This window comes from Polyodon spathula, chromosome 27 (assembly GCF_017654505.1).
Source record: "Polyodon spathula isolate WHYD16114869_AA chromosome 27, ASM1765450v1, whole genome shotgun sequence".
NCBI classification, from domain to species: domain Eukaryota; kingdom Metazoa; phylum Chordata; class Actinopteri; order Acipenseriformes; family Polyodontidae; genus Polyodon; species Polyodon spathula.
Window position 1 is genome coordinate 5,867,092 of NC_054560.1, and position 27,381 is coordinate 5,894,472.

The 27,381-nt window shown below is 43.0% G+C and overlaps 1 protein-coding gene across 1 annotated transcript; it reads left to right on the top strand.

Moving 5' to 3' along the window:
• The first annotated feature begins 638 nt into the window (after nt 1-638).
• Nucleotides 639-23,740, top strand: LOC121301525 (guanine nucleotide-binding protein subunit alpha-11). The gene is made up of 7 exons (XM_041231003.1): nt 639-1,444; nt 15,463-15,647; nt 16,915-17,069; nt 18,230-18,358; nt 21,529-21,658; nt 22,088-22,241; nt 23,508-23,740. The coding sequence occupies exons 1-7, from the start codon at nt 1,309-1,311 to the stop codon at nt 23,696-23,698; spliced, it is 1,080 nt and encodes a 359-aa protein (XP_041086937.1). The 5' UTR covers nt 639-1,308; the 3' UTR covers nt 23,699-23,740.
• The last annotated feature ends 3,641 nt before the right edge of the window (nt 23,741-27,381 follow it).

Consider the following 27,381-nt stretch of genomic DNA (forward strand, 5'->3'; position numbering starts at 1 on the left):
ATGGAAAATCGCTTACATCTAATTAAATTATATTAATGCTTCATTTAATGTACTTTTAAACAAAAAATGTTCTAAGTGTTTGTATATAATTATTATTCTTATTGGCTACTGTATTTATAGCACAGTAGCACTATAGCACTTTGCAAGATAAAAAAACGTACCAACTGAACGAAGCATAAATAAATATACAAAATCTAAATGAATGCACGTCAGTTTTAAAAATCTACGTGTGTGTGTGTGTGTGTGTGTGTGTGTGTGTGTGTGTGTGTTCTGTCGCAACGTTGGGTCCTCGCTGGGGGGGCGAGGGGTCAGGGGTCCCCAGTCCCAGGGGGGGGCAGGGGGGGGGCAGGGGTACCCAGGCAGCCCGGGGGGGCAGGGGTCGGGGCTGGGGGGGGGCAGGGTCGACTGATCACGCCTCAGAGAAAACGAGAGCTCAACACACCCTCAACCCAACATGAGAACGTACAACTCCCGCCCTCCCCAAACCACCGCGGCCACTCAATCCCGGCCGCTCCTTTCCGATTTGTCCCACCGCACCCAATCAGAGCTCCGGTTGGCCCCTGCTCCCGTCTGTCTCTTCTGTCGCTAAGCAACTGCAAGTGTCATGTTCGGGTTCACCACCCCCCCCCTCCCTTTTTTTGTGTTCGCTCGTCCATCTCACCGGGCTCGGGAAGGAGGAGACGCGATTCAGCAGAATATATATAAATATATAAATAAAATAAGCAGAACGGGTAAAGACCCCGCTTGCGGAACCGAGACGGGTTTGAAATGCAGGAATAGCCGCTGTGGGTTTTTTTTTTTTTTTAATAACCTGGTGCGCCACCAAATAATTTAAGGACGAAGGCGCTGGGGTTGTTTGTATTTTGCAGAGATTGTGGTTTTTGCGCGGCGGCGGCGGCGGTGTCTTTTTCGGGGTCGGGGGAGAGGCTGTTGTCTCTGAGGTAGTTCGGGCTCGGCAGAGCTCATGTCTCGGCAGCACCCGGCTTCGTCCCGCTGCGTTTGGGACCGGCGCTGCTGATCGAGAGCGGAGCAGCGAAGGTGCCCGGCTAGGAGACCTCACCCGCCGTCCCACAACCTCGATTGGACAGCCCCCTCTCCCCCTCTCCCCCTCCCCTCCACACCGGTTCTCCAGAGCCGGCTAGCAGTGTGAAGTCGGAGAGCCATCGGTAAGAGGGGACTAGGCAAGTCCGAGGCCCCCCCCCTCTCCCTTCGCTCAGAGAGCGAGCAAAAGCGGCCACCACTGGGGGGGAAAATCCGTGTGTGGAGCCAGCGAGCCCTGCGAGGAAGGGCTTGGGAAGAAGAAGGGGAATGACTCTGGAATCCATGATGGCTTGCTGCCTGAGCGAAGAGGCGAAGGAGTCCAAACGGATCAACGCGGAGATCGATAAGCAGCTCCGCAGGGATAAGCGAGACGCCAGGAGGGAACTCAAACTGCTGCTGCTCGGTATAGTAAATCATAATCATAACTCTCCAGTGATATAATTACCGCTGTGTGCAATAAGAACAAGTATGCGGTCTGCACGAATCGCTGTGCAGGCTGCAGCAAAGTTAGCCGTAATAAGGCCATCATATTATTGATGATTATATATAGACGATACAGCAGGGCTAAGGAATCAACAGAGCAACGGAAACACCTATATTTGTGGATACCCCCACCCCAGACTAAATACAATATATACATTATGTCGAACGAGCTGTCGGACCGACCTGACTTGGACATCGATATACAAATGCAATTATTGTGTATTGACAAACACAGTTAGCAAATTGGTTTATATCCTCCATTCATATCTTATGACACAACATCCTTAAATTAAGGCAACCGACTCCAAACAAGTATGAGGCAGATGACAATTATAAATTTATTTTAGTGCTAATAGCCTGGCCTGCGTGCTTAAATGCATGGGGGTTAGCAGCGATGAAATAGTCCTCGACACGCCAGAATCAGGCGGTGGGTGTTCTTTCCTTTGTGGCAGGGATGGGGTCTAATTCAGTACCTACTGTACTAATCCATTAAGAATATTGTTATATTATCATGCAATCGGGAGAAAAAGTGATCGCTGAATGTACGTACTGGGAATCCTGGTATCCAATTGAACACGATTGCGGGACACGGCCGTTAATATTGGGGAGGTGGCATTTTTATACGCATATAACGAAATGACCAGTGACCTATTTTCAAACCGTCCAATGAAACGGGCTTTTTCATAACTGCATTATTTTTGGTCTCTCTGCAAATGCCCCAGATTTAAGGTAAGGGGTGTGTTGAATGCTGCAGGTATTAGTGTGGAAATTAGACTCTCATTGCATAGCAGTGTGATCCATTCCTGGTTTTACTACGAGTCTAATAACACACCTGAGCGTGTTACACTGTACACCGGGGCTTGTCAAGCTGGTATTAAAACCTGGAATGGGTGAAATTGCTATGCAGTAGGAGTCTTATTTCCATCCCTGCAGGTATGTTAGGCGTATGACATGTGTAGGATGCATTGCAAACCTCACTGTTGGTATAACAGGAGTCTAATTAAATGTGCCATCGCTGCGGTTGAAAATTTGCAATCTGGGTTAGAAAAATCATTTGCATGATTTTGTTTTCGGGCTTGAATTTACAGTCTAGGAACTTGTTTAGCTTACAATCTGTGAGGATTTCCAGCCATTGTGGGGAGGGACTGACGTGCTGTACACACAGACACAAAGAGTATGTGAATAAAACTCCCACTGCAGAGCAGTTTGATCCATGCCAGGTATGCAGTGGGAGTCGTCTTTCTATCCCTGTAATACTGCAATCCTAAACAGGTTAAACCCATTAGCATTAGCACTGATCCAGGTAAGCATGTCTTTAACTCGATCACTGGGCCATGTTAAATTATTGAATGCCTCTTCACACTTGTTCTTCGAGGTGCCTTATTCACTGCCTCCGGTAGCACACTGGTCACATCCTGCAAAGGGGGCATGTCTCTTATTCCCTGCCTCCGGTAGCACACTGGTTACATCCTGCAATGGGGGCATGTCTCTTATTCACTGCCTCCGGTAGCACACTGGTTACATCCTGCAATGGGGGCATGTCTCTTATTCACTGCCTCCGGTAGCACACTGGTTACATCCTGCAATGGGGGCATGTCTCTTATTCACTGCCTCCGGTAGCACACTGGTTACATCCTGCAATGGGGGCATGTCTCTTATTCACTGCCTCCGGTAGCACACTGGTTACATCCTGCAATGGGGGCATGTCTCTTATTCACTGCCTCCGGTAGCACACTGGTCACATCCTGCAATGGGGGCATGTCTCTTATTCACTGCCTCCGGTAGCACACTGGTTACATCCTGCAATGGGGGCATGTCTCTTATTCCCTGCCTCCGGTAGCACACTGGTCACATCCTGCAATGGGGGCATGTCTCTTATTCACTGCCTCCGGTAGCACACTGGTCACATCCTGCAATGGGGGCATGTCTCTTATTCACTGCCTCCGGTAGCACACTGGTCACATCCTGCAATGGGGGCATGTCTCTTATTCACTGCCTCCGGTAGCACACTGGTTACATCCTGCAATGGGGGCATGTCTCTTATTCACCGCCTCCGGTAGCACACTGGTTACATCCTGCAATGGGGGCATGTCTCTTATTCACCGCCTCCGGTAGCACACTGGTCACATCCTGCAATGGGGGCATGTCTCTTATTCCCTGCCTCCGGTAGCACACTGGTTACATCCTGCAATGGGGGCATGTCTCTTATTCACCGCCTCCGGTAGCACACTGGTCACATCCTGCAATGGGGGCATGTCTCTTATTCACCGCCTCCGGTAGCACACTGGTCACATCCTGCAATGGGGGCATGTCTCTTATTCACCGCCTCCGGTAGCACACTGGTTACATCCTGCAATGGGGGCATGTCTCTTATTCACCGCCTCCGGTAGCACACTGGTCACATCCTGCAATGGGGGCATGTCTCTTATTCCCTGCCTCCGGTAGCACACTGGTTACATCCTGCAATGGGGGCATGTCTCTTATTCACCGCCTCCGGTAGCACACTGGTTACATCCTGCAATGGGGGCATGTCTCTTATTCCCTGCCTCCGGTAGCACACTGGTTACATCCTGCAATGGGGGCATGTCTCTTATTCACCGCCTCCGGTAGCACACTGGTTACATCCTGCAATGGGGGCATGGCTTTCGATACGTGAATAAAAGACTTTTTTGTGAATCTATCCAATTTTGAAATTAAACCAATGGGCAGTCGATACTTTTCTACACGTTTGTGAGCAGGCTTCCCTATTGTGGTGTTGATGTTCTTGGCAGGAGTGTGTTTGCAACCGCCAGGTACAAGTTTAGGAGATTTGCAGAGTTTGAATGACAGATTAATGTAAACTGCACAATGACCATGCAAAGTAACATGGTAAACTTTTATAAAGATAGGCGTCATGTAATTATATATATATATAGCGAGAGATAGCAGTATGGGCCTCAGAATAAAATAAATACAAATTAAAAATGCATGCACTTTTAGCATTTCTAAGTTTTAAATTGGTGTGCAATCTTACACACAGCTGAGAAGGAGTCAGAGGGAACTCCAGTGATTGCAGGAAGCAATCATTAGCAGGACTCTGCTGCTCTTTCCTGGGACCTCACAATAGCTTCAGTTTTCATCCACTGTGGAGGGGGGAGGAGTCGCAGCCCCTTCTCCTGAAAGACCCCTTTCTTGTCATCCCCCAATTAAGACCAAAAGTAGTTTCAGATGTTTGTTCTGAAGTATCTTCTTTGTCACAGCAAGCTTACCAGTGTTTGCCCAAAATCCAGTTTCTAAACTTGGAGGGGGAGGGGGGGTGGTGTTGACAGAAGCATATTCGATATGTGTGGTTCAGTATCGGTGCTTATCGGTTGATAAAGGTCATTGAATTTTAAAGAGCAAATTACATTGATATTGTATTGTCTTCTGCTGGTTCAGTCTGACAGACATTAAATATTTTAGTTGTTTTGCAACAACTGACCAAAACGCTTTAGCATTTGCTCCCAAATATGTGCTGCAGAGGGAAGGATGCAAAATAATTTCCGTTTTACTCCTATTGTGATATCGCACATTGGCGCCTTTGCCTGCGTATGTAAAGGGGGGGGGGGTTATCTCTTGTTGTCCTGTGACTTGCAGGAGGCCAGTGTCCCTGCACTTAACCAGCGCTTTTAAACTGAGTTGTGTAGCGCAGAAGAATAGCCTCTTTTATTACGCAGAGTCTGCCTTTCGTTTCCTGGGCTGGCAGAGCTTGCTGCAGGTCACTCTGGCACAGCTCTGGTGTCTCCAGCTCCAGCGGGACGGCCTGGCCCTGCTTGTATGGGCGTGGACAGGGAGGGGTCTCCAGAGACCGCTGGCTTCGTTGTGTTAGTTTCTAAATGCACATCTAATCCCCAGTTCATCCTGGGCCAGATGACAAGTTTCAGGGATTTATACCCTGTGCCTTTACTAAAAAGTACATGTCCTCTCTTCAACAAAGTATAGGGTTAGATTCCCAAAGCCATGTCCTCCAAATCGTCATTCGCTCAGCTTTGATCTGAATGGAAAAAGCACGACTAATTTAAACATCATTGAATGGTAAACGGCGTGATGCTTGGTTCAAGCCTCTGAATTGAAAGTCTCAGGGGTTTATTTGTGTTTAGGTAACTTTAGCATCTCCTTTCTGAAAACTTGGAGTAAATAGATGTGAGAATGTCCCCTGTAATACACAGGCGAGATCTTCAACTCCCACCCCTTAACCCCTCTTAACAGTTAAGAGACTGAAGTTTGTTTCCATCCTCTGGTACTCTTTGGTACAGCAACAGTCGTATGAATATGCGTCTTGCACGCTATGCTCCACAGGACCTGTGTTTTCTTGGCTATATTATATTGGTACTGTCTGTTCATGTGCACTGACAGCCATATCTGTGTCTATGTTGTACCCTGAAATGCAAGTCATAAGTGACTAAATATCAGGGCTGAACCCTGCCAGCGATTTCACATAACATTACCCCTGCCCATGTGATGGCTTTCACTTCATAGTATTACATCTAAAGCGCTTTCATTTAAAGAGGGGGTGGGAATAGAAGTTACTTCACCCCCGCCAGCTGCAGTTTTCATTTCTGTGTCCTGTCCATTATGTCTCTTAGTCGGCCGCATTTTTAAGGCTCCCTGTGTTGCGCAATATACGTTTCCACTAGATTCAGTCCTTGACACACAAGGCTGGGTTTGAACTTAAAATTGTCTCTGGGTGATTACCACTTTGTTGAATGAATAGATTTAATTAAACAAGATTTTCAAACTCGCAGTAGAATATGAGGCATTCCTGCGTCTCTGAATCATATTTCTGTCCTCCCTCTCTTTTTATTCTGTATTCTTTACATGAGGCAGTAATCTTTATGGGTTCATTGAGGTTCAGGGAGTAAAGGGGGTTTTGCAGACTTGAGAAGCAATTAAGGTGATGTTTCTGCCTCAAAGCAGTGCCCTTGTTTGTCGTGATAATTTTAGTTTAAATGTGGTGCGGGTGACAAAAAAAATAATCTGACACAATTCTACAACAGTAAAGTGTATGGTGTAAGGTCTCATTTTTGTTTTGTATGTTGTATGTATTTAAAGCGTTTTCTATGTGTTGCAGCCCTTTGAAATTCCTGGGTCTCAGTGTTGTCTTGAACCACAGTGTACACTTTTCTCAAACGTTCCCAATTCTCCAGGCTGGAAATCGCACAGTCACAGAGGCACAGAGTGGGAGGAAGCATCATCAGTGCTGTTTCTAACCTGAACTATTTCTAGCTGCTGTTACTAGTGATGGAATAATTCTCCAGCGCATATTTCTAGAGGTCGGAATAGGCAGCGTTTTCAAGGTTACTTTTCTGCTCGAGAAAATCGTTGCTTTTATTAGGGCATTTTAACCCATGAAAGCCTGGTTTAGCTCTGCCTCTTTTAATAAGGCAGGATAATGTAGAGCGACTCATTTTTCCATTCCTGGAAAATGGCAAATTCAGTTTTTCAAAAATGGCCAATTCTGTTTTTTTAGCTTTTAATAATTATGACATTTGAACATAAATATAATGTAAATAAGTATATTCATAAATGTTACCATCAAATTCAAATAGTTCTTTCAAATACAATTCAAAGCCAAGATTTTCAGTCAGACTCTTATTGCTGTAATAGTAAGTAAAGCACCTGAAAACACTTCAGACCTGTCATAATGTTTATAAACATCACTTGGCTCATTGCTGGCATTAAAATAATTGAATATATTACAATAGTTCAGAAAACAAATAGCCAGCACTGCTGTGAGAATCATATTTAGTCTCCCACTGACTCTCTAGTTCAGTCTACAAATGGTGTTTTAAAAGTATGTGTTTATTTTATTACAGGCATTACAATAACAATACAAAATATTAAACAGTTATTAAAATCCTCTGTCCAAGCCCTGTTAAAAATAACATTGCGCAGCACAGTTTAAGATCTTTCCTGTTCTTGCAGCGCTGAAACATCTTTTGGAGCAAAGCATAATTATCTATCAGCTGTGTGTTTAATGCGTTGATATACTGTTAATTTTGCCACCAGTAATGGACCAGTTGACCACGTGCCAATGCATTTTGACTGGACCAAGTTCCAATAAACTTGTTACACTTCACTGGATAAATTGAAAGTTGGAGTTTGTATGTGAAATCGTGACGCTGAAGAACACAAATGCGATAATAACCGACATGTAACTGTTCACTAAGAGTTTAAAATGAATTCATCTTTTGTTCTCATTCTGGTTTTGTTTCTGTGCAGCAGTCAGATTGTGTAATAAACATGGGATAGAGGAATAAACGTGTTTGGAAGTTGCAGAGTAACCCTCTGCATCCTGTAGGGTTTTGACGAATGGTGCAAAGTGAATTAATCGGTCAGCTGCAGAACGACCTGAACAGTTGTGAATGCTCCGTATTCTATGTGCAGTCACAGCTGTAGAACAGACGCCAGGAAATGAAATACACGAGTGGGCCGGGTAGCGCAGCAGGCTGCATCAATTGCCCTTCATGCCTCTGGTCTGTGGAGGCCTGGTTTCGGATTCAAATCCGGATCAGGTCATTAGTGAGAAGTTTGTGGTCTCAAATGGACACAATTCGGGGGATGATAACAAGACTCTCGTTTTATAGCAGATTGATCCATTCTGGTTTTACTGAGTTTAGCAAGACACACCTGAGCTTGTTACCTATACACTGTGGCTAATCGAGCTGGTAGTAAAACCTGGGAAGCCATGATCACAGCCATCAACAGACACCAACTGTCAACACAGCCACCCACACAACCTTCAACACAACACAGCCACACAACCGTCCGCTCAGTTGCAGTTGTGTCAGACAACAACTGTGCAAGTTGGTTGAACAACACAACCTTCAACGAGTCAGGTAGGTCCAGTTGTGTCAGTGGGGATGAACCGTGGGTGTCAGCCATCCACCGTCAACACAGCCACCCACACAACACAGCCTTCAACACAGACATCCACACAGCAATGAACCATCCGCTCAGCCATCCACCATCAACACAGCCACCCACACAGCCACCCACACAACACAGCCTTCAACACAGACATCCACACAGCAATGAACCATCCGCTCAGCCATCCACCGTCAACACAGCCTTCAACACAGCCTTCAACACAGACATCCACACAGCAATGAACCATCCGCTCAGCCATCCACCATCAACACAGCCTTCCACACAGCCACCCACACAACACAGCCTTCAACACAGACATCCACACAGCAATGAACCATCCGCTCAGCCATCCACCATCAACACAGCCACCCACACAGCCACCCACACAACACAGCCTTCAACACAGACATCCACACAGCAATGAACCATCCGCTCAGCCATCCACCATCAACACAGCCACCCACACAACCACCCACACAACACAGCCTTCAACACAGACATCCACACAGCAATGAACCATCCGCTCAGCCATCCACCGTCAACACAGCCACCCACACAACCACCCACACAACACAGCCTTCAACACAGACATCCACACAGCAATGAACCATCCGCTCAGCCATCCACCATCAACACAGCCACCCACACAACCACCCACACAACACAGCCTTCAACACAACCACCCACACAACACAGCCTTCAACACAGACATCCACACAGCAATGAACCATCCGCTCAGCCATCCACTGTCAACACAGCCACCCACACAACCTTCAACACAGCAATGAACAGTCCGCTCAGCCATCCACTGTCAACACAGCCACCCACACAACTACCCACACAACACAGCCTTCAACACAGACATCCACACAGCAATGAACCATCCGCTCAGCCATCCACCGTCAACACAGCCACCCACACAACCACCCACACAACACAGCCTTCAACACAGACATCCACACAGCAATGAACCATCCGCTCAGCCATCCACCATCAACACAGCCACCCACACAACCACCCACACAACACAGCCTTCAACACAACCACCCACACAACACAGCCTTCAACACAGACATCCACACAGCAATGAACCATCCGCTCAGCCATCCACTGTCAACACAGCCACCCACACAACCTTCAACACAGCAATGAACAGTCCGCTCAGCCATCCACTGTCAACACAGCCACCCACACAACTACCCACACAACACAGCCTTCAACACAGACATCCACACAGCAATGAACCATCCGCTCAGCCATCCACTGTCAACACAGCCACCCACACAACCACCCACACAACACAGCCTTCAACACAGACATCCACACAGCAATGAACCATCCGCTCAGCCATCCACCATCAACACAGCCACCCACACAACCACCCACACAACACAGCCTTCAACACAACCACCCACACAACACAGCCTTCAACACAGACATCCACACAGCAATGAACCATCCGCTCAGCCATCCACCGTCAACACAGCCTTCCACACAACCATCAACACAGCAATGAACTGTCCGCGCAGCCTTCCACACAACCGTCTACACAGCAATGAACCATCCACACAGCCATCACTGTCCACACAGCAATGAACCATTACTTTTTTGTGGAAACCGTTTTTCACGGGTCATTTCAGAGAGCCCAGTCTCCCTTGAGTGACCCGTCATCGTTATGCAAGTTTCAGTAACCTCTTCTCTCACCCCGCTGCTCACGTGACCAGCGTCGGGAACCCAGTTTTGAGATCGCTTCACCATTGCATTTTTTGCATATTTTAAATTTTTTTTCTTTTTGTTTACCAGCTAAAGTCATTGGGAGACTGTATAGCTTCCTGCTAGACCTGTTTTAAATTCCAGTGCAGTCAGCAGCAGCAGCAGCAGCAGCAACACCCTGTCTGAAAGTGGACTTTGACTTTAGCAACTTGCCGTGTCTCGAAATCAGTTTCACTTTGTGTTCTGTGTTTAAAAAAAAAAAAAAAAAAAAAAAAAAAAAAAAAGCCGTGCTGCCCTGGAGCTTCTAGCAGCTGCACAATCCAGCCACTGATAAAGATCTGACCTTTCATGCTACATCGTTACTCTAAAAATGGGGCACCAGAATCAGGCACTTCGTCCCTTTCATCGTCCCTTTCATCGTCCTTGACCTCTTCGGTCCAGGGAAGCCAGACCACAAAAACCTGATTCTAAAGCAGCTTTCTCGGGGGGCTCCAGCTCTTTGGCAGAAAGTAAGACTGTAAAAATAAAAAAAAAATGAATTTCTGCACTGAAGAATTCCTTCTGATCAGCTGTGACTGATAACTGTTTGTGTGGAAGACATTTCAGGAACTGAAATAAGACTCTGATTGCATAGCAGTTTGATCCAGTCCTGGTTTTACTGAGCTTGTTACATACACACCTAATCAAGCTCTTATTAAAACCTGGAATGGGAGAGACTGCTATGCAATGTGTTATTTCCATCCCTCCTTTAACACCAGGCTGTTTTAACAGTCTAATGTAATGGGCTGCATTGCACTTGCTGTTGCATCTAATGCTCGCAACATCTTTATTCAGTTCAAACACAAACCTCTGTACATAAGTGCATTAGCCATTTGCATATGAACACTTGAATCCGTCCTATCATCTCTTCAAGCAGTGTGGCCAACTGGGGCAGTATGGTTTTTTTTTTCTTTTTTTTTTTTTTGCTTTGCTGCTGCTGGAAACTAACAGGATCGCTTTTAACTTGGTCCCACCGGCAAATGGAAACGGGAGAATGGATAGCTGGGTCAGCACAGTTGGGGTCGGCCGCGGGAGGCTGTCACAACTCCAGGTAACGTGCGAGGTTCAGCGTGTTTCTAATGTATTAATACAGCAAACCCTGAGCAAAACAGGCAAGAGTAGCAGTTGGTGCTGCAAATATGCATGCTTTAGGGGTTTTGTTGTAACTATTAAACTACAAAACCGATGCCAAGTGATGAAATACACAAGTGGGCCGGGTAGCGCAGCAGGCTGCATCAATTGCCCTTCATGCCTCCGGTCTGAGGAGGCCTGGTTTCGGGTTCTGGTCCAGATCGGGTCATTAATGAGAAGTTTGGTGGTCTCAAATTGACCCAATTCAGGGATGATAATAAGACTCCCATTGCATAGAAGTTCAATCCATTCCTGAGTTTAATAAGACACACCCGAGGTTGTTACCTGTACACTGCAGCTAATGAAGATTGTAGTAAAATCTGGGAAGAGTGAAACTGCTATGCAATAGGAGTCTTATTTCCGTCCCTGCAATTGTATGTCTAGTATTGCCATATCTGAATGTAGCCAGTGCCACCCCCAATACGCTAAATTCACATTGGGATTAGTGTTATAGTACAAGGTCATGGTGCATATTGCAATGCAGCAATCATTCATGGGCTCTTTATTGGACCAGCTTTTTTCCCCTTTGCTGCTACAGCACTAGAAGTCCAGTCATTACTAAGTCAAGCTTGTCCTAGTTAAAGCAAATCTGTGCACCTCCGCCTTTTTTTCCTGATGGTTGACACACATTTGCATACGCGCTACAGCAATGCAAAGCAGTATTCGCCACTACATTTTCATAAACGGCATAGTACAGTTTCTAACCACTTCAAAAAAAAATAACTGGGAGATTTGTGACATGAAATCTGGCAGCCATATAAAGGTGTGATGCATAATTTATAGAGACGCTTCCATTAATAATGTGACCCCGATAACTGGGCTGTGTGTCCTTATTTGGATGCTTTTAAAGTTTGACGCACGCCCACAGTGTTACAGCAGCTCTCAGGTTTGTTAATGTGACAGCCCTGTGAGACATTATTGCCTGTTTTCACAGACCCTGATTAGCTCTAATCTTGGACTGCCTACCTAATGTTATCTTGGGCAGTGCAGCTGAAGATTATTGCTGAACAGATACTGAAAAAAACACTTACAAAGCCATTCAATAAAACATCCGATTCCAGGCAGATCAACTCAATGTGATATTATTATTATTATTATTATTATTGTTGTATTTTTTTTTACAATGGATACCCATTCTATGCAAGGTGGGACGACTGTCGTTAATTCACTTTTAAACCACCCTCAATAGGTAGTCTGAACTGGGTTTTTTTTTTCATTTTATTTTCAGTGGTTTTGTGCTGCATGTGAAATACAGAAGTGTTGGCCAGCGCAAACAAATTATCCCTTTTTTAAAAAAAAAAAAAAAAAAAAAACTGTAAGGCATAATGAACTCCAGCCTGATGCTGTTTCTGTAAGATAATTCAGTGCCAGGTACGTGGTTCAATTGCACTGAGACTTTGCCCCTGTTGCATTTAATAGCTCTCTGCATTGGTTTAGATTTGTGCAAAACAGCAGCCGGTGCTCCAAATCCTAGTCTGCCTCACAAACAACTACAATTTGCAAGCATATCTGGTGACAGAGAGCAGATTGGAACAGATCTCGACAGATGACCGCAGTCATCTGTGAATGATTCTGGACAGGTATACAGGATAGAAAAACTGAAAATGTAAAACACAAGCGTCTCTCAATCTGCTTCATATGTAAATGAATGAGTGTGTGTCATATATATATATATATATATATATATATATATATATATATATATATATATATATATATATATATATAGACACACACACACTATAAAAATTGTGATTAATAGTTGGGATGCAGTATCCTTCAACTCTGTCTGTCCCTCTTCGGCTGTCCTTATAATGAACGACACTCGTTTTTATGTATGCCTGAGAAGTCGTGGTTCATGCATGTTAGTTTCCCAAGGGGTTGCATTCCCAAAACCAGCAGGGTAGTGATACGCCATTACCCCTGGCTGCACTTACTCACACGGGCATGGGCACGCTGTCAGGAGGGGCCACGTTTTTAAGGTTTTAAGAATAGAAAAAGCTCAATTAGAGTTTTTATGTTTTAAAAACTCTAGGGATTTCCTGTGAACTAGTGAAGATTGTTATGGGATGCCCCTAGCTGTAAGATGTTTTAAACACTGGAAAGCCTTTCTTTAAATCGCTACAATTTACATTAAAGGCACATGCCACACTAACATATTTTATTGCATTTGCCAAAAATGTGCTTTCTACAGAGCAGATCCCCCTGTACCTTTTTAAAGAGGGGTGCTTAAGCTAGGTCTGCCAGTTATGTTTTTGTTCATTGTGAAATACAGGGTGCTGATCTACGTTATGTTTGTATATGTTGTCCTTCCCTAAATCCTGCTGGTAGTCAAATTGCATCGCTGCCAACTTTTGCAGCTTGGTCTGGTCAGAGCTTTTGTGAAGAAAGTGCTTGGGGATAGGGAGAAGAAAGGGGGTAGCATATAGCCAGGATTTATTGATGTTTTTTATACATGTACCCTCCACTGCACCCTTAGACTTGTACTCACTGTGCTGTTTTAAGTGATTTGTTTGTAACAGACACTCGCATTGAGTGCATCACTGTCCACGTACGGCACTGTGTGACGTCAGCTTTTATTGTCAAGTCTAACACCTCTGAAATGTTAGGATCTTCGCTGTCCAGCTCTGCTTCTTTTATGGTGTGTTTTTTTTAAATTTAGCGCCTTTGCATTGAAACTTTCTTGTAGGTTAAACAGTGCAGCCTAAGTTCAGCTGTGAGGTCCGATCACGTCTCGAAACCTTGGTTTGCTGTGTGTAGTTTCAGTACTGTACCGTGCCATGAGGTGCTTGTGTTTTGTGTGATAGGCGTGTTGATAGATACTGTGTTGGTTGTGCAGCAGTGGGATCTGCTGGTGTAGTTCAGTATTAATAAGGTCAGTATTCTTCTGGGCTCTTCTGTCTGCACATTGTCTTGTTGCTTCACAGATCTGCATACTGCCAGTGCTTGCCACGGAGCGCTTGGTTTCAGGCCCCAAATGTGTGTATTTTAGTTGTTTATTTTTTTGCTGCTATTTGCTGATTTGCAAAGTAGTTTCACCCATTTCAGGTTTTACTACAAACTTTAAGTCATGGTTTATATGTTACAAGCTCAGATGTGTCTTATTAATCTTGCAGTAAAACAGGAGTGGATCAAACTGCTATGCAATGGGAGTCTGATCTCCATCCCTGTGGTTTTTTTTTTTTTTTTTTTTTTTTTTTTTTTTATATAACTTGCATGAAATCCCGGAGGCAGAAACTGTATTGCAACTTGTGACCCTTTTGCTGTGTTTAATCTTTCTTTTATCTGTAATATGTACCTGGAAATGCACACAGGTATACAAACAGAAGATCTGCTACATTGCTTTGTGGTTAACCTAGCGGGGGTTGTGTGGAAGTGTCTGTCTAACACACCAAACCGCACAGAGGTTTCGTCTTCTGCATTTTGTGGCTGAGTTTGTCACTCGTAAGCTGCTTTAGTGATCAGATCCTGTGGAGATTAACCTGTTCATGTCCCACTTGTAAATTTGCGGTACTTTTTTCTGCAGGCTGCCTGCTGTACGCAGTTGTGATTTGTTTAATTTTGCCTGCGGTCCCCAATCGCACAACATTCAAACTGCACTATGTTAATGCGTCTTGTGCACACACGCAGGGTTGTTGGCTGTTGAAGGCCTCGCTTGTTGAGCTTTGGGTAACCAAACCTTCACCATGGGACACTGTGGAAAGTTGGGTAGAATTTATATAATGTAAATTAATAAAAAAAAGCCGTCTGAAGTACCATTCCAGGTTTGGCAATAAGAGTCCCGTTGTATAGCAGTTTGATCCATTCCTGGTTTTACTAGGACTTTCATGAGACACTCCTGAGCTTGCTCCCTATGGCTAATCAAGCTTGCATTAAAACCCGGGATGGGTGAAATTGCTATGCGGTCAGGGTGTGAATGTAGTGAAAACTGTTCTGGGAGAGCCAGTCTGTATAGGTGAGTATCACTGGAAAATAATATTATGGTATAGAGCGGTATAATAGCTGGCTAAGGCTGAAACTGCTGTGTTGGGCTGGTTACAGCAAACAAATATATTTGGACTCCTCAGCTGACTGTTTTAAAAAAGGTCTCTATAGAGGGGTGGGATTCATGAAGTCTCTGTCTTGACCGGTGTTCTTGAACATCGTTTGCCTGCTTGTGTTTTCCAGGAACGGGAGAGAGTGGAAAGAGCACATTTATCAAACAGATGAGGATTATCCATGGAGCTGGCTACACTGACGAGGACAAGCGAGGCTTCACCAAGCTGGTCTACCAGAACATCTTCACTTCCATGCAGTCCATGATCCGGGCCATGGAGACCTTGAAGATCCAGTACAAATACGAGCAAAACAAGGTACAGGCCAGAGGCACGGCGCAATAAAACCCAGATCCAAGGTTAACCCTTTCAGTGCTGGAGGGACCTCCAGGTCTCGCCTTGCCTTCGCTCCGTATGTTAATGTAGACCGCTGGAACCTCAAAGGATTTCTGGATCCCAGTCAGGTAGTTTGTCAATATAAAAAAAAAAAAAAAAAAAAAAAATCTGTTTTTTGTTTGTTTGTTTTTTTTTTTTGGCCTGTTCTCATCCTCAGAAAAGGAGTTCCTTATTTATGTAACTGAATTTTGACAAAATTCTGGACTGAAAGGGTTAAGGGGAGATCTGACAAGGCGTGCACCTTCAGCGAATCACTTGGCCCACGTTTGTTTGCCTTCTTCTCCTTCATGCTGGCAGTACTGAAGATTTGCCGATGTTTAAGTAGTCGTTTTGTTGAAGTTTGTAATGCGTTGTTGCAATAGTCTAGCCACTAGGGATTCAGATGCAGGTAAGAGTCTCTTTCTGTCTGCTGGGACCAGGTCCCTACTGGAATGAAGTAACATTATAAGGTCTGTGTGTTTTATAGTGTAGATGCTGGTTTATAAGCGCATATCCTTCACAGGGTGTGTGTGCAGAAATAACTTATGATTTTTTTTTTCACAGTACACTGAGTCGTAAAATGGTCATGTGGCCTGAGAGAGATGATCCTTGTTGTTTAAAATGTACCGCAAAAGATAAGCGCCCTGTGTACTTCGGTCCCCTTGTTATGTTACGTGCCGCCTCTAAGCTGAGTTTGAGCCATTGGCTTTATTTAACCACTGGAGAACCCATGAAACCAAACAATCCTTCGTATCCCCTCTCTGAGCAGGGATGGCGTTTCTCTTGTCCTCCCCACGCTCTGAGTTTTGCTTGATCATCTTTTTTTTAGGATTAAATAATCCAGTATTGATACAGAAGTAATCAATACCATTCATCGCATGCACGCTCTTGTATATTTTCTTGATACATTAAAATAATACATTGGAATGGTATGTTAAGAGAAATCTTGACATGCTGCAAACTTGCCACTGGGCAGAATGTCGCTGCATGATCTTAAGTTGTGTTTTTTTGCTTCCCACAGTTTACTAGGAATTCCTTCAGAATGACTTCCTACTGTTTTTTGGGGGGTTTGAACCGATTTTCTGTCGCAGTATTTGGTGCCTGTGTGTTGCTGGTTAGTGTCTGCTGTGAGTTCTTGCAATTCTGCAGGCAGTCTCTGCTCTTCGGGTTTGTTGCCTCCCTGTTTGCACTGTGTTCTGTTTCTCTGCAGTCCAATGCCCTGTTGGTTCGCGAGGTGGATGTGGAGAAGGTCTGCTCGTTCGAGCACCCCTACGTAAACGCAATCAAATTTTTGTGGACCGACCCCGGGATTCAGGAGTGCTACGACCGGAGGCGGGAGTATCAACTCTCTGACTCGACTAAATAGTAAGTATGAGGCTGGATCAGGGGCAGGAGAGGAACACAGAGGGGCTGGCTGAGCTGCAGGGATGACGTGTAGCTGTGCCTGAGCCTGTTTTCGCTACTACAAAATCATCTTGATGAAAGGAGTGCTAACCAAAGTTTTAAAATTTTGCTTTTATTCGCACAAGCAGGATTACCCCTCCCTCTCCTCCTCCCATCTATAAAGGTCTTTTTTTCGGGGCTTGTTTTTTGTTCTTCGGTTTGCAATGTGCAGATAGTTCAGAGACGACAGTATAGATGGAAAGCTGCTGCTGCTTTCTGGCACCTGATCTCTTCATCTTGTGTTGAAGCGTTTGTCTTGTATTTTGAAACGTTTGGCTCTCCTGAATCAAGTAGAGCACCAAAACAATGTCAGAGCAGTAAAAGGTGGACCAGTTGTAGTGTTGCTAAAGCTTTAATAAATCTCCTTTTTAAATCTATAACGAGACACAAGTGTAACGTGAAATACAACAGGCTTCTGTAGCGGTCGTCTGAAATTACAATTTTAAGCTAAGAGCAACCAGCCAGTCTCAGGAATCAAATATATATATATAAAAATATTAAATAAATATATATTATGAATGTCCTTTCAGTGGTAATAATTCAGTACTAACGTGAGTACAAGAGTCTGCAGCTGGTTGACTTGGTGCACTGAGAACTATGAACTTGTTTTAAAGGCTTGTGCATTTATATATATATATATTGATATTATATATATAGTATATATATATATATATATATATATATATATATATATATATATATTTAACTTTCTTTAATTAATAAGAAATGCCAAGATTTAAAACATTTGTTTTCTGTCCAAATTAAACTTGGTTTCACGGATCGGAGAAGAGGGTGAAAGCACAGGAGAGGTTGAAAAAATAATAATCTTACCCCGATTTTACACTATCAACAGATCCAGAAATATGCATAGTAATAGTTAACACCATCCTTTGCTGAAATGCAAGTGGCTGCTGTACTTTTGTGTTAATGTTGGTTTTATGAAGTAAGTGTGATGTTGGTGCAGGGGTTCAAGAATTCATCAGGACTGCCTCGGAGGGGCCCAACGGGACCTGTCAGAGGGGTGTGCTGCCTGCGGTCCTGCTTCATGTGTATCGTGTTCCTGCGTTTCTCCCTGTTTGTAGCTATCTGAGTGATCTGGACCGTATAGCGGAACCGTCCTTTCTCCCCACTCAACAAGATGTGCTTCGGGTTCGAATCCCCACCACCGGGATCATCGAGTACCCCTTCGACTTGCAGAGCATCATTTTCAGGTACAAGATCAACAGCAAGCTCGCTCGTTCAGTACTGGCTATGTGTTTTGGAGGTCACATTGCTAGATATCAGGGAGGGCCCCACCTGTTGTTGTTTATTATTATTATTATTATTATTATTATTGTTATTAATGGTGGTAGTAGTTCTTGATTATTGTAAATTACCTTTCCAGTCCTTCTGTATTAATCGTTCCTAATGAAATCAATCACCAGTGCTTGTCATTATTTTTAATATGCAAATCCTTTTATTTTTAGCTTTCTATTTATTTTTTTAAGAAGGAAGGTGTTGGTTTACAGGATCAGAGTTTCTCTCACCAACTGAATGGCGACCTCTGCTGGCTGACCCTGGAACAGCCATCCATATTCTTCAGCCCCTCCTTTTTGCTGTGTGGTTTCCCGTGCAAGCAGGGATCTAGCCTAATCAAATGCTTTACAAAAAAAGGATTGCAAAAACTAAGCATGACCGCACTTCATAATAGCCAGTCCCATTGCCCTTCACCTTTTTCACGAATGCCAGTAACAATACATAAGCAGGGAGGTGTGGGTAGGGCTTCCTGTCACACTACGGTCCGCGATGATGGTTTTAATTGGCAACGCGAAGGGTTAATAAAATCCCCAGAAGATTTCAAAGTCGTGTAATAAAGTTTAAAGGATGTGATTTCAGATGTCCTACATCAGACCTCGTTTTTTTTTTTTTTAAGTAGGTCAGTCTCGCACAGGAAAGGAGGTTGCTGGATGTGAAGGAGCGTTATTTTAGGCAGCTGTTTCTGGAGGCTTCATTTATCAAAGCTGCTGTGTAGCGCCGAGGCGTTTGGGAACAGAATTACCTTCCAGAAATAATGTATAATTTCTGTGGACAGCCTGGCGTCGGTTTAACTCCTTCCTGCTGCTGCGGCTGCTTTTCATTGTTTCAGAAGAGATTTCAGACAGGCACGTTTCCTCCCTGTGCTCGCAGCTAGCGTACCCCCCAGCAAAGGACATTGCATTTCCCAGTCTGCGTTTCAGCTGGTCCTTGTGGAAAAGCAGCCTCGCATCAATGTTCTGTGTCATTATTTTTGCTAAGCAGTATGGCTTTTATACAAAATTGTTATTCCACGCTTGCATGGTCAAAATCTGACATGGATGAGGCAGCGCTGCATGACCTCCACAGCGGTTTTATTTTCTAGCTGCTTGTGTGTTTGCGGAGACGGGAAAGCCTGTCTTGTTTGTTTGTGTGTTTCTTTCTTTGTCCAGCGTGTGTGTAGAGCTAAAGCAGTGTCATGTTTATTAAACCTCAAGTTCTCATTTTGAAGTGCTGTGACTGGGTGAAGCAGTCCAGCTGTCCCTCTATTTTCCTTCATAATACACTGTTCGAATTCTAGTGCACTAAAGCTTGCTGGCCTTGATTAATGATAGGAATATAAACTTCCCATCGGATACATTAGTGTTTTAAAAGACTGTAAAAGTAGTCTGTCTCTGTTTTACCGTTAAGGCTTTAGGGCTCTATCCACACATCCGTGAAGTTCAGACCACCTGTGAAACGCGTGGCTGTTTAACGCGTTTGCCTCGGGGCTCAGGAAGTTTTAACCATTGTGATCTCTGACCCGAGGAGGGTATTCTCAGAGCCCAGAAGAGAAGATGAGGGGTGTCCTCTCTCTCTGTAGAGACAGTGGAAAGATCAATTTACCCAGAGAGACGGAGAGACAAGTAGATGGATGGACAGACAGAAACACAGTAGATAATAATCTTTATTTTTAATGTAGCACCTGTCACAGTAAAAATTGCTGCAAAGCGCTTCACATGAATAAAACATTGACAAATATTAATAAGAGAATGCAAGAAAAGCAATAAAAACAGAGACACGCACAGAACAGGAAAACAAGGCAGAGAATAGAAGGAACATCATTTTAGTATAAAAATGCTCCACTGTAAGAGTGTTTGTAATCTTGTTTTTAAAGCACTGACTCTTGGTGCTTCCCTTACAGAGCTAGGCAGATCATTCCAGAGTAACAGACAGTATAGCTAGGGATATAGTTACAGATAGCCAGGCAGACTGACAGAGTTTCAGGATCGCAATTAAAAATAACCGTTTTCACCCTCACCGACTGCCCCATCCCAATGTCTTGCAGCACTGTCCATGGATAATGTGAAGCCACATCAGTCCTTCTGAAGCTGCGCGAATCCCGTTTCACCACTTTGGGATTCTATATTTAATTTAGTGTAGTGCCAGTGAGCTTCAAAACCCCCTATGTCAAAAATATTGTAGTCTTCCTGAATACAGGATAGGCATTCAGACCAAAATACATCTTTCATTTCTCTGTCTCGTGCTGTCTCTCTGACTCTCATGTTGTCTTTCTCTGTTGTGTTTTGACTTATTTTTCATGTGCTGTGGTTAATTTAGATATCAAGGCTAAACCAAATGTGATTTTATTTCTTTATTACTGAACGATGCAGGTTTTTAAAAACGAAAAGGGCTAAATCTGATGTATTATTATTCAAATGTTTTGTATTAACTTTTGTCAGGTTGTTTGTTAATGCTGGGTTGTCTCATTCATTTCATTGTATTTGTTGTGGGTTGATGGAGGGAGGGGCAGTTATTGGCAGTAATCCAGAGGCATGTACTTCATCTGAATCTGTTTCTTTAACTTCACAGACTGCACTGGTTGGTCTTTGCACAGAAAAGTAATCGTTTGTTAAATTGACTGATCAGGCTGTCAGATGCCTCAGTTTTATTTTTTTTAATAATTTTTTGGAGGGGTAAAAGCATTTTAGTTCCTTTTGGTAAATGTAATATTTTTCTGTTTTTATATTTGCTTTCTGAATTTGTGAAGTGGCACAGGAAGCGCACGGTATCTCATGGGCTGTAGATCACACGGGGGACTCGCCATGGTAATGCTGAAGCTAATATTTTACAGCTGTATTGATGAAGCACACATTGTGCTGCGAAGTGCACGGGAGTCCAATGCTCTGTACTGCTCTGCGATTACAGACCTTGGCATTTTTATAGTTTAGCCTCTGTGAGAGAAGTAGGTTCCTTTTAGGGGTTTTCTTTTTTGTCTCCGAAGTTTTATTTTTAATTTGGTACTTCTTTCGGGTTGATGCACCCGTAGAACATTTTGTAAAGATCATAACAATGACTCTTAATGGAAACCCATTTCTCTTATTGTCCCGTTCCCTCTCTCCCTTCTCAGAATGGTGGATGTGGGCGGGCAGCGGTCTGAGCGCAGGAAATGGATTCACTGCTTTGAGAACGTTACGTCCATCATGTTCCTTGTCGCTCTCAGTGAATACGATCAGGTCCTGGTCGAGTCTGACAATGAGGTGCGGTACCGAGCCGGGGTGGGGGGCTCGCTCTCTGTCTGTCCTCTCTACCCCCCCCCCCCCCTCTCTCTCTCGCTTTGTCTGTCCTCTCCTCTCGCTTTGTCTGTCTCTGTCTCTCCTCTCCCTCCCCTCTCTCTCTCGCTCTCTGGGTTCATACAGATGTCTTATCTGACCACCCATCTCTTCAGGAGCTTTGAAAGCCCTCTTCCCGTGCATTCAGAATGCTGAAATATGTGTGGTGTATTCTGCAGTCGTTTCCACATGTTGTGACTGTCCCTTCGCAGTTGAAGGGTATAGCTTGAGATGCAGGTCATGGCAGTGTGTGTTTTTTTTTTTATCAGGGTGGGGGTGTGAGAGATTCATGGAATTGATAAGTTGCTAAAACCCCTTGTTCGGTTTCTAATTTTTTTTGTCCCCCCCCCCCCCCAGAATCGAATGGAGGAGAGTAAAGCGCTGTTTAGGACGATAATCACATATCCCTGGTTCCAGAACTCCTCCGTCATCCTGTTCCTTAACAAGAAGGACCTGCTGGAGGAGAAGATCATGTACTCCCATTTAGTAGACTACTTTCCAGAGTTTGATGGTAAACCTTCCGTCTAGAACTTCCAGACGCTTTCGTTTCTTTATTTCAATTCTCAGATCTATTCCGTGAATGCAGAAATGTAGGGTAATGGGTTATATGACCATGTATAGATCAATTATTAATAGATTAATTCTTAGGTTTTAAGTGAATTAATTCTTTCCACCTTTGGCTGTTTTTTTTATTTTTTATTTTAAAGTAGGTATTTTTTTTTAAGACAAATCTGATACTATAGAAGACACTGCCTCTGTTGCTTGCTGTGCTGTGCCCAGTGTTCTTGCTGCACTCTGCAAGGGAAGGGATTAGGTTCCTGTTGAAATCTGCTGCAGTAATTGTGGCGAGGTCATTTCTTGACAGGTGGGGTGACTCTTGGGTTTGGCTGATGCCTTGCTTCGCGTGTTGGCTGTGCTGAAGTGCACGGGTCACTGGTAACCCGAGAAGGGTTTCTTTACACATACAATCGCAAGAAGAGGTATTCCTTTTTGGACATGAATCCAGAGCCAGAGGAAAAGGACTGTCCTTCAGTGACTTCACTTTTTCCAGTTTCTTAGTTTTGCCCAGGGATACGGTTAGTGCTGCTGACACCTAGTGGTACAAACCTGGAATTGAAAGAGCTGCAATGGGCAGGTGGATAGTGTTCATTTCGTAGGACAGCTTCTCCAATGCTTGGCTTCGTTACCTCACCATGCACAGTGTGCGTACGTAGATGACAATTTAAAAGGTTTTTGATTTTTGTATACAACTACAATTCCTAATACACTACTGCATTTCTTACATGCTTGTGTTCTGTGTGATTCTCTGTATTACCCAACAAAAAAAAATGGAAAGCTTTTGCAGGGATGGAAATAAGACTCCTCTTGCATACCTGTTTGATCCGTTTCTGATTTACTACATAAACACTGTGGCTAATCAAGCTTGTATTAAAACCTGGACTGGGTGAAACCGCCAAGCACCTCTGTAATTGTCTGGTAGCTCGATATCCGACTCTATCCGATGCCATGCCCTGTACACTAAATTCATATTGGGAATTCTGTTGCAGGACACAGTAGTGGTACAGTAGGCAAGCCATAGATGTAAGGGGCGAAACTGCTAAGCAAGAGGGGTCTTCTTTCCATCCCTGTACGGGGTGTGACCGTCAGAAGCAGTGCAATGATTTCCTTAGATGAGTCAGTCAATGATAAGTAATTGCTGTAAGAGGTTTGGATTGCACAGCGATGGGTAACGGAGCAGCGGCCCTGTTAACGACACAAGTTGTTTCCTAACCCGCAGGTCCCCAGAGAGATGCCCAGGCGGCCCGCGAATTCATCCTGAAGATGTTCGTGGACCTGAACCCCGACAGCGACAAGATAATCTACTCTCACTTCACCTGCGCCACGGACACGGAGAACATCCGCTTTGTGTTCGCTGCAGTGAAGGACACCATCCTGCAGCTCAACCTGAAAGAGTACAACCTGGTGTAGACCCCCCCTCCCTCCCTGCAGCCACCGCCCCCCCCCCCCCCCCGCGCGTCGGTGCGCCCCCGCCGCCACCCGCAAACGGGCGTTGCACAAAAACATTTATGGTAAGAAAATCAAATCATATATATTGCTGACTAAATATTTTAAACATTTTTAATTACAACATACAAACAAAACATAGTGCTGCGTCTGATCTGTGCCAGTTTGTAATTCAGTGGCAAGTCGTCCTGTCCACAGAATTTCTCTTGGTAAACGAAAGAGAAACTTTTAAGATTTAATTCCGCAGTACATGGGGGGGGGGGGGGGTGGGTATATCCATATTCATATCTCTCAGTTTTTAATAGTATTGATGTTATTTTAATTCTCGGCCAATTTGTATATTTATTTCAGCCAACTGCAACATTATTTGCCAAACAAGCTTAGGTTAAACATTGTGCTGCTGCTTTTCCTAAAGTCAGACCCCCTTCCCCCGCGCTCTCATTGCCAAATTTAAAGACTGGACCAGCTGACCTGGCCCTTGCCCCACCCTCATTCTGTGCTGTTTTAAAGACTGGCCCCTAAACCTAGATTTTAAAACAAACAGTTATGAACAAACTCCCTTTGTGCTGAACAGTGATTTTATAATTAAGGACAGTTCTGTTCCTGCCCCACCCCCCTCACAGAAACTAACCCAACCAAGTGATTTCTAATGCTGTACTTACTGTTTTTAATTGATTTATTATTTCTTTACGTATCAATTATAAAGTACTGATACTGTGATTTTGTGTTTTATTTTTTATTGACGTATTAAAACTTAAATTAGTTGCTTGCTGTTCTTTACATTCATGGACTACAAAGCTGAGAGGAAAATGAGCAAAAAAGAGTCAGAAGACCAGGAAACGTGTTCAGAGTTATTGGAGGTGGAAGAATGACCTCTGCTTTTATTTTATACAGTTTAAATTAAATAATAAAAAAACAAATCTTCTGTAGGCATGGTTTTAAGAAGACTTTTAACCAAGATTTAAAAGAAAAATAAATAATTATTTATCTAATTTATGGACCATACTTATATATATAGATAGATATATGTAGAGATCTATATATATATATATATGTGGATGGATGGATGTAGTTGATGTAAAAACACCTCTTCCGTACAGATCCCAGACAGAGGTTTACGTCTCAACTGTAGTAAAACCTTCGTGTGTTCAGCTAAGTAATCGGTTTTATTTTATTTAACTTGGTTGTTGATGATTATTATTGTTATTAGTAGTTTTAATGTGAGGTGGCAGTTGAAATGTGTTACAGATTTCATTCATGGACTTTTTTTTTTTTTTTAAATGCAAAATAGGAAATGTAAAGAGAGAATATGTATTCCCTGTCAGCAGTGGGTCAAGTGTAACCTGTCCTATGTCTGCTGGGAGTATTGTTAATATTATTATACAGACGCTTGTCCTGCTATGAGACAGCTGTTGAAGTCAGTGATTTATACTGGTACTTGCAGTCTTCTTTTTGTGCAATGTATTCCAGTAGTGTTTTTCTTCTTCATTGCAAGGGCTAATGAGAGGCTGTGTGAACGCCCTGATAGAAACAGACTGGGTCGTGCGTCGCAGCGGGCTTCAGTGTTGAGAATGGGTGGGACGGGGAAGGCATTGCTTCAGAACACTGGGGAGACTAACTGAATTACAGTACTGTGTGACCTGGCTGCAGAATTAAAAAAATAGTGCCAATTCACCACTTCTTAAAATACTTTTAAGAGGTACCGTATCAGTTTTTAGAAGTTAAAGGAAACAGTTATCCTGTCATTTCGCACAGCAGATACATTATTTCAGATATTAGGAATAATAATAAAGAAATAAAAATACAGTAGTGTTTTTGTTTGTTTGTTTTAATTGCAGACCTGTATTGTTCTGCCTGGAACCGCCAGCATTAATAATCCAAGTATAAAGCTTCACGCTCAAGTTTATGAAGCCTCTGTAATCCTGCATCTTGTGTCCTAAAAAAAGGTTTCTGCATCCTTGCTAAAAAAAAAAAGAAAGAAAATCTATATATTGCTTTTTTTCTCTTGAATTGCTAATCCTGCCAAAAGACATCATGTGTCAGAGCTGTCGTTCCGCTGGTCTGCCACAGTCAGTCAGAAATGTGTCTAATTGAGTGCGTCAGTATTCCGTATTTATCCTTGCAATGCTAGACTTGTTCTGGAAATGCATTTGACTCCCCACCCCTCCCCGGTTAAAAATCTGTGTTGTCCGAGACTTTTTGCAGGAAACGTCTGGCTTATGAGTGTTAGCCATGGCTTGAATAGAATAGACAGGGAAGCAGTGGGTTTATTCCACGATGTAGAGGAAACACACACACACACACACACACATGCGCATGATGAATTGAATAATTAAAGGAACATTTTTCAATTGGGCTAAACAGCTCATTCATGGTCAGTTTTTGTGTCGAGACTGGAATGTTCTTTTCCTGTAGATTTTGTTTTTATTTTTTCTGACTTTTTGGGGTGGGGGTTGGGGGAGATGAAGGGTTGCAATTTTTTTTAGTATCCCGCGCAGAATGAATTTTAGCTTTAAAACAAAAAAAAAGAGGAAACTTTTTTAAAATGACTTTGTTTTTAACTCCTAACTGAGTTACCTGTACAGTGTTAATTGTGATCAATGGTTACAACAAAAATAAAAAAAATTTTGATATTTGATACTATATATATATATATATATATAGGCGCATATATATAATATATATATATATATATTTTAAAATTAAAAAAAGTCACCTTGAAATAATTTAAAATTTATACGTTATAATTTCTTGAAATTTATGGTGTTGTGCCCTATATATATATATATATATATATATATATATATATATATATATATATATATATATATATATATATATATATATATGTTTGGAATACAGTAGACATGTTCCATTTGGTGTTTTGAAAGATGTTAAGATTTAGTGTCTGAAATATTATTTTTTAAATGTAGATGTATAGAAATCCCGTCTCATTAAACAGGTTGTATAGCCCTGTGTACACATGCATACTATATAGATAGATAGATATATAAATATGGATCTTGATGCATCAGTTTAATTTTCCTGACCCTGCAGTACAAATTAGTTTTTTTAAAGTATGTTTTTACATTCCCCATGAACTGATCATGCTTTTCCATCATCATTCAGACTCAGTCTCTATTAAATGTGTAAACTCTCTTCCTTAAAGATTTGTAAATTGGGCCCAGTGTCGGGATTGGAAAGGTGCTGCATTTCTCATTTTTGGATTCTTCAGTGTCAAAAATCTTTTTCACCCCGGGTGGGGGGGGCATACTTATTTGTTGTCCTTTTCCTGCTCTGTTGTCTTCATCTTTTATTTTTTATGATTTCTCCCATTAGCAATTCAATGTTTTATTATTTTTTTTAACATACCTCAGGGAACTGATAAGGCAGTTCCAGACACACATTTTGTCACCAAATGGATTTTAAATGTACTGCAAATGTGCAACTCCTATAAAATGTTGATTTGGTTAATTTTATTGTTACAATCATGCTCAATAAAATGTAAATTCCTTAACCCTTTATACTTTATTACCCCTCTTCTATTGTAGGGCTTGACCGCTCTCAATCTAGCCTTCATCATCACAGCTAATGCAATGCTATGTGTGGATAGATATAGATTCACAGCTAATGCAGTGTGTGTGTGT

Excerpts from the sequence above, each read along its gene's own strand:
- LOC121301525 (XM_041231003.1), top strand. The coding sequence starts at position 1,309 with ATGACTCTGGAATCCATGATGGCTTGCTGCCTGAGCGAAGAGGCGAAG. Across the intron at positions 15,648-16,914 it reads ACAAATACGAGCAAAACAAG|TCCAATGCCCTGTTGGTTCG; the intron begins GTACAGGCCAGA and ends GTTTCTCTGCAG. Across the intron at positions 21,659-22,087 it reads TGGTCGAGTCTGACAATGAG|AATCGAATGGAGGAGAGTAA; the intron begins GTGCGGTACCGA and ends CCCCCCCCCCAG.